Source organism: Thunnus maccoyii, chromosome 12 (genome assembly GCF_910596095.1).
Source record: "Thunnus maccoyii chromosome 12, fThuMac1.1, whole genome shotgun sequence".
NCBI classification, from domain to species: domain Eukaryota; kingdom Metazoa; phylum Chordata; class Actinopteri; order Scombriformes; family Scombridae; genus Thunnus; species Thunnus maccoyii.
Genome location: NC_056544.1, coordinates 10969257 through 10987322, shown reverse-complemented (window position 1 = coordinate 10987322; position 18066 = coordinate 10969257). Strand labels below are relative to the sequence as shown.

General features: G+C 41.9%; 1 protein-coding gene across 8 annotated transcripts in view; it reads left to right on the top strand.

Annotated features, from left to right (window-relative positions):
- The window catches only part of st3gal3b (ST3 beta-galactoside alpha-2,3-sialyltransferase 3b), a 45399-nt gene extending 33236 nt beyond the window's left edge, over positions 1 to 12163 (top strand). For all 8 annotated transcript variants that reach the window (XM_042428518.1, XM_042428523.1, XM_042428522.1 and 5 more), the window contains 3 exons: positions 2333 to 2479; positions 4364 to 4510; positions 8687 to 12163. In XM_042428518.1, coding sequence (XP_042284452.1) covers positions 2333 to 2479; positions 4364 to 4510; positions 8687 to 8776 — 384 coding nt within the window. In that variant the 3' untranslated portion in view covers positions 8777 to 12163. The remainder of the gene's footprint in view (positions 1 to 2332; positions 2480 to 4363; positions 4511 to 8686) is intronic.
- The last annotated feature ends 5903 nt before the right edge of the window (positions 12164 to 18066 follow it).

Below are 18066 nucleotides of genomic sequence, written 5' to 3'. Positions count from 1 at the left end.
TAAGCACCCTGTTGGATGCTATCTAACAAGCATGGACGGTTATCATAAACCTTTACTCTCTATTCTAAATGGTGGAGGTTTGAGCTGGTGACATCTACTGTAATCAACTGCCCACATTCCCCACTTCCCACACAACCCCCTCCCTCTGACAGTCCTAAATCCTTACATACTAATTGCTCTTACATCTCTCAAAGCCACCTGTACTTTGCCAGTTGTCTGAATATCTTCAAAGAGATCCCCACCCCGTGACATTTGTGTCTGTGTACATGTCAGGTCATTGCTGTGTAAAGCGAGGGGTGTGTGTTGTGTGTCATTAGCTGTTCTCCGTCCTAGAATAAAGAAAAAAATGCATCACTCTCTTTATTCAGCGTACACAGACACACACACATCCAAACAGCACTGCTAAATAGATTCCTGGCAAACACAAGCTGTGTTGACAGGAGAGATGAGCTGCTGTTCCTGTTGCAGCTTGCCGAAGGCACAGAGCCGGGCCTGTGTTCAAAAAGAGCCGCCACTGTTGTAGCCACAAAGCCAGCAGACTTGTTGCTACTGCCTCTGCCAACACACACAAACGCACACAAACACACACACACAGAGTCATGCATTGCTGTATCAAAGGCGGCCGGGCGGGTGCTTGACTATTTGAACAGGTGATTCCCATTTACATCTGCTGACCTGATTGGCTTCATGCCTTTTAGGAAATCACACTCACTGTCAGGCAAGTCAATCACGCACTGCTAGTTTGTTGCACATTCAATTAGTTTACCATTTAACAGTAGTAATGTTGTAACGAGGACTGATTTGTTGGAGGTGTAATCATGTTGATTGTTTTTGTTAAGATGTCAGAATTGGGTATTAATTAATATTATGTATTGGCACTACAGTTGTGTAGGGTACCTGTTTGTGACTTTGTGTCTAAAGGTATGCCGATATTTAGTGGCTGTTCTGGTATGACTCACTTGAACAAGTGCATTTCATTAGAGCTATATAATTTCATTCAGGTGGTGCTGCCTACCTGCTGACAGGTTGCCCCAGCGACTGATGATTGCTTTGTGTAAAAAGACCTGAGGTCTCGCAGAACACCCTCAGGTCAAGGTGTGATTTGAACCATTTCCTCTCAAATGCCATATTTAACCTCAGACGTTGGTCAGGAAAAAGGCTTTGGGGTTTGTGATTTCACCAAGACACAAATATTAAGTGTAAAGCAAACTCTTCCATCAAGCGTGATCAATCACTACCATCGAACACTACCACTTTAGAAGAAACCCAGACTCGATTGATCATCTTGAAGTTCTGTTGCTGCGTAGGCCTATCAACAAAACACCAAGGAAGGAGGGTGCCCACCTGATGCCCTCAGTGAAGTGTTTACCCCTACCCCCACTCAAGGAATGATCGCCGATTATAATACGGGATTGTCCTATGAGCTCAACTGATTGGATATGCAACTTGTTCGACAGGGAGGGTAAATGTCACAATCAAGAAACTGGAAACTGTGATAAGAAAGTCAAGGAGGAAACTTATAAGGATATCTTGAGTTGGGGGATGAACCCAGATGAAGAAAAGAAGAAGTGGGGACGTAATGGAAGTGATGAAAGTAATGGAAAGGAAAATCTTGAGCCAGAGGGTGTAAACATGGTTTTACGTCCTAAAAGTTCTTTCAGTCGTGATTTTTCTCTCTGTTGTCTGATTTTACGTCAGATAGCCAAGAGTGATACGCAAGAGTAATAATGCAGTAGTAATTTTTTAAATAAAAGGGAGACAGAGTAGAGTAAAACTCTGTATCTGCTGTTACTTTCAGAAATACTACACTGAAAACTGTTAAGATGCTTTTGGAATCATTTTGGTTCTTAAAATGCAGATAAATGCAACTGAAATAATAAGGATGATCATATTAACCACAGTCCCAACCATTTCCCCCACAACTAATGAAACTTTGAAGAGGGGGACAGTAAAGCAGTACCTTGTCAGCACTCCAGGGCAGCTGCACCCCTCACCCACTGCTAGACTCTGCTCCAACTGGGGTCGTAATTACTGATGTCCTGCGAGCCCTTCACCCTGACTTCATCCATTAAAGGTCCAAAAGCCATTTTCCTAATCAGTGCTAGTAGGGGTCTGGCTCCTGGTTGGCCTCTGTGTTTTATGTCAGTGTTGCACAAGATAATCTCACTTTGATGTTTGGTAGGTAAATTGCAGTTGGCTGGACCCAGCAGAGGTGTCATCACATGGATGTTAGTTTTGTGTTTTTATGCACATGAGAAAAATACTCTGCTGTTGATGTTAAAATGACTAATGCACAGTTTCTGCTTTCCCTCTTTTTTTTTGTCTCCATCAGAGGGGTACAGAGGGTTTTTGGAAGTCGGTGGCCCACTACGTGCCTCGTGAGCCAACCGAGATGAGAATCCTCAACCCCTACTTCATCCAGGAGGCCGCCTTCCAGTTCATAGGCCTGCCCTTCAACAATGGCGTGATGGGCAAAGGGGTAAGACACATGCAGACTCACAGACATAACAGCCAGATTTAAAGAATTGCTGTCATTAAGCCTTATAAAAAATATTGGTATGACACTACTTGATGAAAACACTGGTTTGCATCTTCTTTTGCAGAGTTGTTTTTTTTAGGGGAAATTTGCTTAAACATTGTAGCTAATCACATTTTTATGGAAAGTGAGTGTACCAAAAAATCAAGAAAAATGCACACGCATAGCATTTGCATTGTTTTTGAAGGGAAACAAATAAACTGAAAAATCTGGATGCTGGATGAGTCAATCCAGACTTGGGCTGCATCAAACAAGTATTTTGATAATTGTTTATTGTAATACTCAACAGCACATTGTTCTGTCATAACCGCACAGGAAACCTTCAATGAACATAACTCATTACTACTACAGTGGAGCCAAGATCAGAGGAAGACAGCATGTGTCTTTTTTGAATTATTGATTGAAGAAAAAAATACAAATATAACGTAATCTGCTGTTTCATGAGGAATGTTTGTCACTCAGGACAGGAGCTCCGGGGAACAGTTGTAACAGAGCTTTGGATTCAAATGTACTTTTTGTTAAGGTGGTTTCTAAAGATGCCTCGCAGATGATGACATGATCTGCTCCTCACTTGTATTTTACCTCAGTACTTCTGTACTTTTATAGGCTTTCTTGAACATTCTTAACCTCAGAATGCAGAGTCCCTCCACCATTTACAAAATGCAGAAAAGGAGAAAGAAAGTAAATTAAGAGGACTTTGACATTGCAGACTTGTTGAGTAGCTGCTGCAACCCTGTTCTACATTAAATTTTACCATTTTGTTTGATTTGAGGTTGATATATGTTCTTGACTCATGAATCATGTTTGTCTTGACATGAGACTGCTGTCTCAGTTGTGTGTTTGTGTGTTTTGTTGGAAAGTAGAGAGGGAATATTGTTAGAGAATTGGAGGGGACATGAGGAGTGTATCACCATAACTCTGCCCTCTGGGTCCACCAGAACACCCCTGCATGAACTCCACTCTGCAACATGTGTTCAACATGTGGGCATCTGGCCTGTGTGTGTGTGTGTGTGTGTGTATGAATGAGAGTGGTGTGGTCATTTGTGTGTGCGCATTTGTGTTTGTGTCTGGGTGTTTGCAGTGCTGTCTCATACAATACAAGCTGTGGAGTTGTATGATTTAGCATTTTTTTTCTCCTAGCACATTTTCCTGTCTCTCTCCTGACCATCATAGTGTATGTTTATGTATGTGGAAATTAATGAGTAGGTCTATTTGTTATACAAGTGTTTATGTTGAGTGTCTATGAGCGTGTGTGTAAATTAATCTGTATTAGAACACACAGTAGGGGGTTGACCAGCTGCTGGTTCAGCTCCACCTACCCCGAGGGCTGCAAATCAGGGTAATGGTTTAAATGGGGCCTCCCTTCAGTCTTTCTTCTGCACCCGCTTTTTTCTTTTTTTTTTTCTTCTAACAACACACACACAAGCTGTACCCCCCAGATCTCTGGCAGCCCAAGGCGGTTAGGAAGCACAGTTCAACCCTGTAGATCACTGTGTCGTAGCAGGGGTCGCGTCTTAAAAGTAATAGTTAATCACCAAGTGCTCAAAGTCAGTTAGCAGCAGTGGAGGAGAACAAAGACAGAGGTACAAAGGAGGGAGGGAAGCAGATACAGGAGTGGACATCTGTCTCTTAACCGGTGTCAGAAATTCAAAATTGACTAAAAATGAAAATACAACACATGTTTTAGTTTATATCAATCCATGTGTTTGTCAAAAATAAATTCCTATTGACAAATGCACACTGTATTCCTCAAAGAATAATTGTCTCTCAGTACATGAAGTAAATGGTGTATGTGAGCTGTAATTGTCTGTGTCTCTTTCTTCACAGAACATTCCAACATTAGGGACAGTTGCCATAACGATGGCACTACATAACTGTGATGAGGTGGCGGTGGCTGGTTTTGGCTACGACATGAACACGCCCCACGCACCCCTGCACTATTACGAGACTGTCAAAATGTCAGCCATTAAAGAGGTGAGTGTTTGAACATTTCAACACAGCACTTCACTGCAGAATCTTTTTTTGGGCTTTGTTTTGCGCTAATCAAAAAGTTAAAATCTTCATTTTTAGAAGGTGGAACTCTTAAATTACCAAATTTAAAAATGAAATCAGGTGTGACATTCTCCCCCATGTGAAAGAGAACAATGTATTATGGCTTCTTCCTCCCTGAAGAATAAAAAACTGTAATCTCTGATGAGGAGGGACCACCACTTGTGTGGAGGAGGGTGAGGGGGGATTTAAACTGGCCTGCAGCCAAAATACATTCACTAAAAAGCATTCACTCTTTAATCTGATGGTAATATTAGCCAAGGAATTATGCATGAACTTAACTTCTCTTAGGTTCTGTTTTTACATCCAGTGATATGACAGTTTAAACTTGATGAACATGGTGGAAAAATGTGTGGAAGTGCACTAAAAGGAGTCATTAAGCCGATCCGCTCTCCCCATGCCTGCTCTCAATCATCAATAGTTCTTTATTTTCTGGATGTGTTCCCGATTATTTTAAGACTGCTAGTGTCCAGCCACTTCTCAAAAAACCTGGTTCTGATCCCTCTGACCATAGCAACTATACACCGATTTCTAAGCTTCTGTTCATATCAAAAATCCTCAAGAAAATCGTCTCAAATCAAATGCTGGAGGTCTTGATCAGTAACAATATTTTTGAAAAACTCCAATCAGGTTTCCGGCAGCAACACAGCACAGAGACTGCTCTTGTAAGAGTTGTCAATGATATCTTGATGAAGGCTGATGCAGGATGATTGCTCGATACTGGTTCCGCTTGATCTTATCGCCGCTCCTCATACTTTTCTTACAGAAAATTCATTGTGTCTGTTGATGGCTTTACCTCCCCTCAAGCATCGTCTACGTGTGGGGTGCCACGGGGCTCCACTCTAGGACCAATTTTACTTTCTCTTTATGTACTCCGTTTGGGCAACATTATCAAACAGCATGATATTTCATTTCATTGCTATGCTGATGATAATCAGCTGTACTTGTCCTGCAAACCTTCTGAATCATCTAGGTTATCTAAAGCTATATAAGTTTATGCTAGCAGATAATAAACAACAAAATGAATCTCTGTTATACTTTACTTCATAATAGCATTAATATATGCCATCACTTAAATCGGGATCTCCGGACATTGAGAGCTCAGCAGCTGCTTGCCTTGTCAGTCTGTGAAATTCTAATGTTAGCTAACATAAGCTAATGTTAGCTCAACAGCCATAGGGAAGACTGAGAGCTGTCAGAAAGATTCATTTACATGATATTGTCAGCTTTATTGTCACACGTGACTTGCTAAGTTTGTATTTATTGCCATTAGTAGACAGTTACATAGCACTCATCACTAAATATGATTCCACTTTTGAATGTAATAAGTAGAATGCTGATTAAAATATTTGTCAGTGGCACAGTTAGACCCTGGGATGTACTTAATCACCCTATTTTTTGTTCCATATGATTTTTAATTTCCCAAAACCTTTCTTTTGTTTAGAGTAATGGAAAATGAAAACAGACAAAACTATAAACTAGATTAAAACTTTAAAAAAAAAAGTTAAACTGAAACAAAAACTTAATCATAATCCAGAAAACAGAAACTAAAACATTAAAAATTTAAATTTGAGTGGTACTGGTCTTTTTTTCTGTCAGTGCTTTGTTTGAACAATCATTTTCTAAATGCCTTCATGACAGATCGCTCTCCTCTCCATCAGTCAAGTCTTCCTCCCGCTGTTTACACTGAAACCCAGTGGAATCAAAGATGTCACCCATGTGCTGACGTGTGTAAACCATGAGCTCAGTATGATGATAACCTTTTTTTAAACTCCCAGTGAACCTTTGGCATTTATTATCATCATCTTCATCAACGTTGTCATCATCAGCCACACATGGTTAATTAATGGGAAAAGTTTTGGCTTTATTGTTTGGAACTCTTAACCACTGCCAGTCCCAGGGGTTGTTTGATTTTACAGCTGCTGAGCTGTGAAATCAACCACATATTATTCCACTGCTTTGGAGAAAGAGCCTGTTTCCTATTTGGTTGGATGCTTTAAAGCTCCACGGAAATCATGTGACCTGACAAACTATATAAAAATTGATGAGAAAATGTTACATTCATCGCTTGAGACACTGCAGTGCTGCTGAGGTCACCTGCTGTGGCGTATGAGAAGCTAGATTTTTATTCTATCCTCAGTTCTGTTATCTTGAAGATGATTAAGGTTATAATTGATTCAGTTAAAGCTGCTATGATCAATATTTTTATATTAACAATGGAACAAATGTGTGTATGTGAACGGGGTTGCTCATAGTGATGAACCCACAGAGAATCATCACCCAACTCCGCAGTACAACTCGGTGCTACAGAGCTTTCGGTGACTTTTAACTTATGGTTTGGATTTTACAGCCTGCAACTTTACTGTTTTGATCCACTCATCAACCTCATTTCCAACTGCAAAAATGCTCTGTTTCCCCACTGTACCCACTGTTGCCTGCCAGCACCAAACAGCAGACAGACAGTTAACGACTGAAGAAATTGGAGCATTTAGCAGCTGAAGAGCCAGATATTTCCCTCAGGAGTTAGTGGAGAGCAAAACAGAGATCAAAGGAGAATGCTAATGTTGCTATATATCTGCTTGATGTCTAAGGAAAGTGGAAATACACAGAATGTTAAAGTCCTACTGAAATGAGTTTCATATTGAAAAGCTTAAAGGGAAACTTCTATATTTTTCAACCTGGACCCTATTTTCCCATCTTTTTGTGGCTAAGTGACTAATGGGGACAACAATTTTTGAAATTGGTCCAGTATTGAGAGCACTGTAGCCAGCAGCCACAAAATGAGCTATAATGTAATCCTTTGGGGCAATGGCGTCCCATCAATGTCCGTCCACTAAATGTGCTTGTTTTTGCCACTGACAGGCTCAGATTGTTATTATAAGTGTGTGACAACATTATGGAGACGACCAAACAGAGAAATAAAACGGTTTTCTTTCCTTTCGCTTGATCTGGTCTGTTTGTTATTTTGTCTAACCAAGTCTCACTCAAGGAGAAGTCTTGTTCTGAGAGTCGAGTTGTTGTCGAAATCAGCTAAATATTCAGCCACGACAGAGTTAGAGAGAGGAGTGCCGGGAGGAGTTTATGTTGGAGTACAGAAAACGTAGCGTAGTGTTACCTAAAAGATTTTCAAAGTCATGGCTGAATATTATATAAAGTTTCCCTTTTAAAATACTGCAAAGGTCAGGATCAGTCAGTTTAGTTACTAAATGATGGTGGTCCTTATTCTTCAACATCACTGCCAACAAAACATTTTCTGCCCTTAACTGTAAGTTATATTTACCAGCACACAGTTGTGCCCTTGTCTCAGCTGTCAATCAAACACGTTCCCTGACCTGCCTGTCCAGAGGTTGGGAGACTACAGAAGCATTTCTGATGTATCTGAGGACCTTTTTTTCTTCCTTTGTAATGATAAAAATGTTTAACAATTTATTTTAAAATCACTTTGATATGATTTTTGCAAAAAAGGATGAGCTATTGTGATTTTAATTGGACTGTAAACACAACAGCCCTGTTTCCTATGTTGATTTCCAACACAACTGCAGCTTGTTGTTCTTTGAGGTCCTGGTGCACCCCATCCCACAGTGGTAGGAGGTCTGACCCAGACAGACCTGGAGCTTATAGGGAGAGTCTTACACTGAATATGAGTCTTACAGGGCCCAACCTAGCTCTCCTCTTTTCTCCTCCTATTCCCTCCTGTGTGTTGCTTCCTCCACCCTTTGCCTCCTTCATTTGCTCTCTGGCTGTTCCTTCGTCTCCGCATCCCAAAGCAGCACACAGGAACCTCCGGCTCTGGTTACACATCAGCCCAGTGGATTGAATCCTCATAGCACGGCAGGGAGGAAAACTGATCCAGTGTGGCTTTACATATATATATGTACACCCACACAAGTCCCAGCAGGCATGTACATCAGTACATAGAGCAATACTTTTGGTATAAAGGCTGTTGAATATGTCCTCCTCAGTGCAATGAACAGTATACTCAGGTTTTCCTTCTGAAGTATTCTCTCAATGGTCATAAGTTACCTGATCAGTTATCCTCCTCCTGTAGCTGTGATTGTATTTATGACTCTGAATTTCTTCTTTCCTCTAATTCTCCCACAGTCATGGACACACAACATAGCTAAGGAGAAGGAGTTCCTCCGCAAGCTAGTGAAGGCCAATGTCATCACAGACCTGACCAACGGTATCTGAGTTTACACCCACCCAGTCTCCTTCTGCCTTTCCCAAAGGACTCCAAAACAGGAAGCTGGGAAATGGATCAACTTTGGGAGAAAGAACCCTTAAAGTCTGGGTGGCCTGCACACTGCCGGGGTTTTTATATCAAAGGAGATTATTTTAAAAATGAAAAAGATACAGGAGGGTTTTTGTGGAGTGATGCACACACATGTGCCTTCTGAACCAAAGACTCCTGCTGATAGAAGCAGGGGGCGACGTGGGGAGGACTGGATCTGCCCGGTTCCTGTCTTATCAAAAGGACAGTCACTGGAAAGCTCCGGCGCCGGCCCCACACTTCAGCGTTTGACGTTTGCCACTTCAAACCCCCGAGTATCACATGATTGAATCGCATGAGCAGAGGTGACATGGTGACAGATGTCAGGATTTCTATTGACTTACGGGACTGAAGAGAAACGGAATTTTTTTTTTTAAAAAAAGGACTGAAACAGAGAGCACGCAGGGATTGGGTCGAGCATTAGCAGTGCCAAACGTACCTCGAACAAGGGAGAGGTGGTCCTCCTCTCCTTTTGTTGCCTGAATGTATTCACCTTCCTCAGTGTAAATATCAAAGATTTTTACTGTGCTACAAGCTACAGCAGCGCCCTCCCCTCTCCCCCCACCTGCCATTTGTCCATTCATTCACTTTTTTTTACTGTCTGTCCAGAGTCCAAAGTTAACACTTGCCAAGCCAGATGACAGGAGGTAAATCAGTGAGGGTCACCTGTCACACTGGCTGGTTTACACTATCGTTCAAGTGTTTTAGGAATATACAGACATCAGTGTTTGAGGATTTGTTCATATTTGCTGCCGTGTTGACCTCTGTAAACTCACTGGAATCAAATCAAAGCAGTAACTCCGTAAACCTGGCTGTTGCTGCCTGTTAAGCTGACTCTGCACAGAACGGTTACGTCTGTTTCCTGATGTCTTGATGGCAGCTCGCATCAGTTGAGAGGCCAAGTTTTAAATTAAAACTAAATCCGCTTGTTTTAGTAATCATTTTAGCTTTATCAGATTCTTTACACGCAGTGGCGCTGAGAACAGGTATGAGGAAAAAGGTATATGAATTATTTTGGTCTAAATTATTTTTATTGTGGGACTTTAATTTTATATAGTTTACCAGCTCTGACAGGTGAAGCCCTGAAGTTGAGCAATGCAGCATCTCTCTCTCTTCCACTTCTACGTCTCTATGTAAATCCTTCTTCCTCTCAGTTCATTCATGTCACGGTACAGTCTTCACCGCTTCATCAGCTGTTGAGACATACAGTAACGTGTCCTGTCCTGGTCAAAGATATCACAGACTGTCCGTATGCCGGATCCCTCTTCCATCTTCCTTATTGCTGCAGGTTTCCTTGTTCTTCAGTAATTGGTGAAATCTTGGATTGTAGAATATAAATATATATATTTTTGTTTTAGGTTGATTTTAAATTATTTATTTCGTTACAAGGTCCCAGCGTTTTGGTCACAGGCAGGCCTGCTTTCTGTTGTTTTGTTCAGAGGAAACACAAAAGTTTGTGTTTCTTTTGAATTCACCACCATGTGCTTCCTCAGAGACTGCATCATCTTTTTAAGTTTGTGGCAAGAGCAATGTTTAAATCCATACATGAGTCTGTCTTTAATTGGCTTAATGTTGAATGTTGTTAAGTCAGCAGCCTTTTATTTCTTTGCTTTGTGCTCTTTTGTGACAATGGACATACAATAGCAAATTTTTTTTTTTTTAATTTCTTGGCAAAATTTAGAGAATCTGCAAGTTGTGAGTGAATCGCCACGTTCAATTTAAATCAACGTTACATGTGTTGATCACGCCTTTGCACTTTGACGGCATGGTCACATTTGCCACGTGGGTGTCAGTATTTTGACACTGCATAAGCGCAGCAGTTGTTCAGTATTACACAATCAAACCTTTTACTTCTCCTTTGGCTCCCCCCCTCCTCAAAAAAAAAAACAATGTGAGAATGTCACATTGTCACATTTATGTTTGCCTGTCAATTGAACATATGAATGCGATAATCAGCTTTATGTAGTGACGGTGCATTTTAAATACTGCTTCACAAAAGCAGTTTTCTTGTTTTACCGTTTTTTTTTTAATTACTTCATCACATGACAGTTTAATGGGATTTTCAACTATTTTCTGTATCTATTTTTTCTCTGGAAGTGCGTACTTACTGTACACACACACACACACACACACACACACATACAGGCTCACTTCCATTCCTCTCAATCAGTAAGCTGCTGTTATGTCTGTTATGTTGCTACATTTTTTTCATTTCACAAACACTGCTGGGATCATTCAGTCAGTCCTGTCAGAACGGGCTGCTGGGTTTGAATGAATGCATCACTTTTTGCGTAAATAGGCCCTGCTTGGGACCTTCAGAGCAAAGGTACAGGGAACAGCTGACCATTGCACTATCATGAGGCGCTCTCAGCGCCTTACACCTCATCATATGGAAACTGTAGCGGGGAGTTTGACACAGGAAAGTAACCGCAGCCGATCAGCTGCAGGTCAGGACAGGTCACTCATTCCTGTGATTTGGGACCAGTCCAATTCATATCTGTGGTGTGTAAACAGCACATTATATACAGTATAGTACGACTTGAAGCCCCCATAATGGTGGTTTTGTATGTTTTAGCCACAAATCCACATATATGTTGGCTGCTATACAGCAATTGTTTTGTCTTGTCTGCGGTTGCGTATGTTTGTGTAAAGGATTTGATTTTCAGACAACATGGCTCATCAGTGCTATGTTTTCCGGCAGCTGACTGTTTATGCTCAATTGTCAGAGTCCTTGAATGCACCAGCAAGGACAGCCACACTATCATATCATGATAATATGTGACTTACCAAAAAGAAGGCGACTGTCATAGATAACATATCATTAACAACTTTGATTTTTCTGAAGGTAGACTTTCAGTACTAAAATGTTTGGAAACCACTCACATCTTGTCGTATGTCTTGGAAAATGGTCATTCATAATGTAAAATATGTACAATTTGTACTCGGCAGGATAAAACGTGCCAAACCACCAGTATGGTCTTTAAAGGTTTGAGACTAAGCAGATCCTTTGTTGGATTAAGCCCTATTCTTTTTTTTTTTTTTTTTTTTTCCACGGTTTTGAATTTTTATGAATGCTGGAGGTGTTCAGATGGATTGGGCCCAAATCCTTTCCTCTAATAACCTGTTCATAATAAAGCAGAATGTATTCGCTTCGAGCATTTCATCATATTTATAAACCTTTTTTGTTTCTTTTAACATTTGACCATCATCAGTGGGAAGTCAAAAGTTATGTGATCAAAATAAAGTGTTTTTTTATATACAGTTATAAATGGCATTCTGCAACTCAATAAATACATTTGTAAAGGATATTTGCCTGTGCATGTTTGCATCTTTTGATGGATTCTGCGGAGCATCTGGACACATTTTTCCCAAACAGCTCAACAGTAATTTTCTGTTTTGTTTTTCTGTACAGTCTACTTTTCTGTTTTATCTCAACAGACGTACTTTTCATCCTTGCTTCTGTCTAAATGTGACAGCTGATGCTCTTTGCAGATGGCTCTTCAGAGTGTAGCCTTCAATTCCACTGTCTACTGTGCTTATAGTCGATGGGGCCTCATATGCAGCGTACCACAGGTATTATTATACCGTCTGTGTGTCCATTAGTCTGTTTGAGAGGTTACAAACTGCAGGAAGCTCACAGTAAAGATGAAGGAGGGATGGAACGGAGGAGCGTGGAGAAGGGGATTTCCTCTCCTGCTCTGTACTCTGTATCTCCTACCTGCAGAGCTAAGAGGAAATCATTTTTCAATCCCCATCCACAGGACTTCCTCCCTAATGTACTCTCCTTTTCTCTTGTGTGTTTATGTCTGTCCCTCTCCGACTGTCACTTTCCCCTCCCCAAAACTCCCCTCATCCCCCACCCTTTATTTTGCTGTCTGTTCCCATCTCTGTGCTGTGTATTTCTCTCTCTTCACCTGCTCAACTCTGAGATGGATCTTGTTTCATTGCTGTAGCCATGAGGGACCCATTGGAGACCTGTTGTGGGGTTAGACTACATGCACGCACACACACACAAACTATTCAGCTGCAGCCGTGAAACTCTCACTCACATTCACACACCACAACATCACCATAAACCAGAGGAGTATTGTTCGTCCAGCTGCGGCTGCTGTAAGTCAGTATTGGTGTGAGGTGAGAGAGGACAAGACGCCAAGGGCCCTTAAAGCACCGCTGGACCGTCCCATCCTGCTGTTAATGGGGTTCCAGAAACTTCAACCTCACACACACACACACACACGTTACGCCTCACCGGTCACCAAAACCTCCCTGAGCTCTGACTACTCTGACTCAACAGATTTCCTGACCTGCACTGGGTGGGACTGAATGCTCGCTCCCTCACGCCTCTGGCAGGAGGATATTTGCCACCTGGGATTGCCCCGAGGCAGCTGGCTGAGCGGCTGGAGGCGGTCGTTCCTGTTCGTCCGGCAGACAGGGGTATGAACGCGCCTGCACCTCTTCAGCCGACGGGCCTTTTATTCTCGGCGACAGGTTCCCCGCCCCACCTCCTCTCTGTAGGGTTGGAACGGAGAGGCCATGACCTCCGGGCCTGAAATTTAAACTCCTCGTAAAAAGAGTTGGAATGGGGAGAGAAAACACCCATTCAGACACCCATGCAGGAAGACAGGGCCCTTTTCTCCTTGTGTTTACTTAATGCTGGTTCAGCTGAGATGAGGGAAAACAACATACCCTCCACACCGTGTCCCACATTCAGTCAGTTTACCTTTGTCTCTGCATGTGACACGCCTACAGGCCTGTTCAGGATGACAGAAATCTTTGAAGATGACACTGAATTGTTAAAAGATGTCAAGACCTTGTGTTGGATGTTTCCGATTTCTGTTTCTCTACAATGCTGCAATGGAAACATCACAAAAACAAGTGCTCAGAGGCAAGAAGCAAGTTAGAAACATCTGTAAGTTTGAACATCTGTAAATCAGAAAACACTTCATTCAGTCAGCGATGTATCCTTTAAGATGAAGTATGAGAGGAAGACAGAACAAATTACTGTCTCTGCTCCTTATGAATAGCGCATTTTTCAACACATTGCACCTTTGCAGAAGACTGCAAAATAAGACTCAAATGTAACTACTGTAGATTCAGTTCTGAACAGCTGTAAAGTTGACGATATTGTGTTCATTCATGCTGACGTCATCTTTATTTTTATCCAGCTGACAAAATCATTTTTGTGTCTGCAACTAACTACAGTTTTAAATGAAGTCAGTCAGAAAGTAGTGGGAAAAGTGTCCATTTAAATTTCCCAGCCCAACATCTTCAATTTAGTTGTTTTGACAAACTGAAAACCCAAAAATCTTTGACAAATATCACAAGGTAGCTGTTCTGGAACTTTTGACCATATCACATGATCTTTATCAGCAGGTGGTGTTTGCCCAGGTGTCATGGATTTGTAGATGTTCAAATTTCAGTTTTTTTCTCAGCACTTTAAGGATTTCTCGTCCATGTTGACTTAAAGTCCAACTGAAATGAACTTGCCTTTTTAGTCTACTATAGCATACATATCTGCTCTGTAAATCAGTGTTCTCCTGAGAAAAAAACCAGAAACCAAAAGGAACAAAATTTTTATTTTAAATTCTTTGATTTCATGATTGTGCCCCTTAATTTTTCATTATTTTAATTAACCATTCAGATAACGTGGCGTTCTGTCATCGGCAGAGCAGACGGTCACACTGAGCCTGATAGCATCCTGCTACACAACACAAGAGCCCTCTACACAACCCACATTAGCTTTCCTGCTAAAGCCTCCTTCTTATTTAACTTGCAAACATGGACGCACGTCTTGTCCTGCACCTTAGCTTGATGAATGAGCCAAACATTCACCAGGGAAAAGTGCACTGCTAACATCAGTTAGTATGCTACTTAGCTAATTAGCTGCTCAGCTGCAGCACCCTAAACATGTTAACATGCATGAAAATGTACTTCGGACCTGTTAGATGCTGTTTTGGTCATTGCTCTTCAAAATCCCTGTTAGCAACACACTGTCTGACTATGACGTGTAACTAAGGCAGTTTGTTTACTTTGTTCTGTACAGTGTAACAGCAGTAGCCTGCCAGCGAACGTCAATCAAACAAGCCTCCAACATGCCCGCCCAGCCAGCAGAGACAAAAAGGCGCCTTTCTGATATTTCCCCAAAGACCTTTTTTCATCATTCTAATGGTTCAAAACTATTAACATTTTAAAAAAAACATGTTGACATTATTTTTGACTGCAAAGAGGGATGATTGAAGGTGACATCAGTTGGACCTAAAAAGTTTAAAGTTCATTCTTGACCTGTGAAAGTAGCTATTCTGGAGCTTTCGATCATATCGCATGATGATGAGCATATGGTTTGCAACTAAATTGACCTTGCAGTGAGATTATTTTGTCAGCTGCAAGGTCAAGAATGAATTTTTCATCTAAATTTAAAAGTCAACATGCACGAGAAGTCCTTAAAGTGCTCAGAACCAGAATTTTGGAAATTTGAAATCTATAATTTTATGACAACTGGGCAAACCCCATCTGCTGAAGATCATGTGGTATAACAGAAAGCTCCAGAACAGCTACTAAATGGATCTTGTGGTGAGATTATTGAAATTGATATAAAACAAAAAACAACAATTATTTATTATATATTTTGGTTGATAAATGAATGAAATGGTAAATTGATTATCAAAAATGATGCCAATTCAGCTGTCTATTCATGAGATAAGAATAAGGCCAGAGTGACATACTGAAGTCTCACCACTGCTCACTGTAGCTCCCATGCTTTGTATTCTGCTCACCCTCCATCCATCCACATTATAACGCCTCTAATCAAGCCACACGCTGGTGCTTTGCTTTATGATTTGTTTGTATGAACAGTGATCCAAACAAATCTGGAGGACGGCTGTGGGAACGCAGCCTTGAAATGCTCTGATGAAGTGTAAATCACTGCAGAGATGATTATCTGTGCTACATTCACTTGTTCAGCTAATGTGGAAACGTGTTGTTATGGAGCTCACTGTTTTCACTTTCTAGCTATGACTTTGTCCCACAGATTTGGCTTTGTTTTGCAGATTTGGCCAGGGGGCTTTTGGACAGTTTTGCTGGATGAGGGGAGTTCCACTTGAAAAGTGAAAACAAACTTGGGAGCTGGAAGAGGCCCAAGAAAGAAAGGCACCTTTGGATGGAGAGAGCACAAAAGGGACAGAGAGGAAGGACAAGCATTGAGGGCAGTGACCTGTGCCTCCAGAAAAAAACTAGAGAAACCTTGGAGGGAATTTAAAAAACCTCTAACTGTCCTTTACATCTGGAGAGCCACTCTACTCTCTCCTTTCTGTCTTTCTGTCACCACCCAAAATCTCACCCTCTCCCCTATCTGGTCCTGAACTTGCATGGACTTAAAGCAGCTCCAGAGGCTCAGACCAGCACCCTGTATCCATGGAAACCGCCATGCATGGACATCCTAAAGCAACAGCAGCACTTTCATGAGAATAAAAAGTCAACCTTCAATAAATAAATAGTACAAATCATAAAAATCTAATATCTCCCAGTTAAAAATGTTGTCCTCATAAATTCAGTTTTAAATTTTTAGAAGGAAATGAAATTCCACAACAGATGGCATCATGTTCCTGGAACTTGAGAGGAGGTGTGTACTAAACCTATGTGTGTGTGTGTGTGTTTGTGTGTGTTGAAGATATATGTGTGTGTTGTGCTTGCATGGGGTTTTACTGTGGGTGTACAAACAGTGTCAAGCTGCAAAGCCTCTTACAATGCCGAACCAGTTCATCGCCATCACTCACAGTGATGGATGACACACTTCTGAAAAGCACACACACACACACACTTCTTAAATTTGTGGGGCTGGGTGCAGCGTGGTGCCCTCTGCAGAAACTATGTGTGCCACCCGCCTACTGTCTTGAGTTTACACAGTGATTCATTTTATTGAGGACATTTTTCACTCTGGGGGTTATTATCTGATCTTTTTAAGAGGGGAGGACTGGCATGATTTGACAGCCACATCAGTGTGATGTGTGTTATAATGTTTCAAGTGTGTTTAAGGAGTAAAGTAGGTCTGTGTTTTGGTTAATATCAGGAAAAGAAAGTTTTGTACATCTTTTTCATGAGTCTGTCTTCTTGATCTCTCATTTAATTGCCCTCCTGTTGTTATTGAGCTCATCCTTATTATCTGACGGTACATTCCTGCATGTCATGCGCCTCAGCTGTGTGCATTGTTGCCTTGTTGGTCGCTACTATTAATAGCGCCGTGGCAAAGACCAGGGATCCTCCCTGCATTTGTCTCTGCCTCGGCGCGAAGAGTGGGCCCGGAGAGGAAAGCTAAGGAGCTGTTTACCCAGCCTTTGTACTCGGCGGGCCTCAGTGTTTGCCCTGCAGGGAGTGCCTCAGCTGGTGGACCTTTCCGTGTGTCGGAGGGTGGAGGGTGGAGAGGGGACCGGGCGGGCCGGTGCGCAGTGAGCAGGGGTCTGTAGTGTGTCCCAGCTCCTTCCTCCACTCCTCTCTGTCCATCATTCAGGCTGGATAGCAGGTGAATCAGTCTGCTGAAGAAGCCAGAGCAGAACTGGGCAAACACCCATAAGTGTGTGCACAGTGCGCGCATTCATCACTCATGTGTGTCTCACCATGCTTGTACTCTGTGTGTGCTCCTAGTGGAATGGCAAACGGAATGTAGTGAAACACATTTACGACACTGTGAGTGTAAACAGTAAAAGACAGATGTCACTCGGCGGATTCTTCCACTGGAACAGTTTTCCAGAAACGCTCCGTGACCGTCCTGTATGATCCCTGTCTATATAATCCCCCACCCCCTACCCCCCCACACTTCTATCTCCCTCCTCCTCCTCGCGGAGGAACAAAAAGACATCTGAGCTATGTGGATGGGGAAGAAAAATCACAGCACTTTGAACAGCGGCCACCGCGCTCCAGTTTCACATAGTCTCTGACAGGCAGAGCGGCGCGCTGTTTTTACGCATAGCCTCCAGTCCTGCGGGGCATTGTAGACATTGTTTAGTAGCTGTGTAGTAGACTCCTGAGAAGATACTGGAGCGACAGAGGCTCTGATAACCGGATACCTGAGTCCCAAGTAAGAGAGAGTTTTTAGAAAGCAAGTCAGGCACATTTGGAGACGCTGCGTAAAGGCGTGACGCATGGACTTTTCACTTTCACGAAAGATATTTTGACAGACAGGACAGCGTTTTTTCCAATTTGAACTTCATATTCAGAT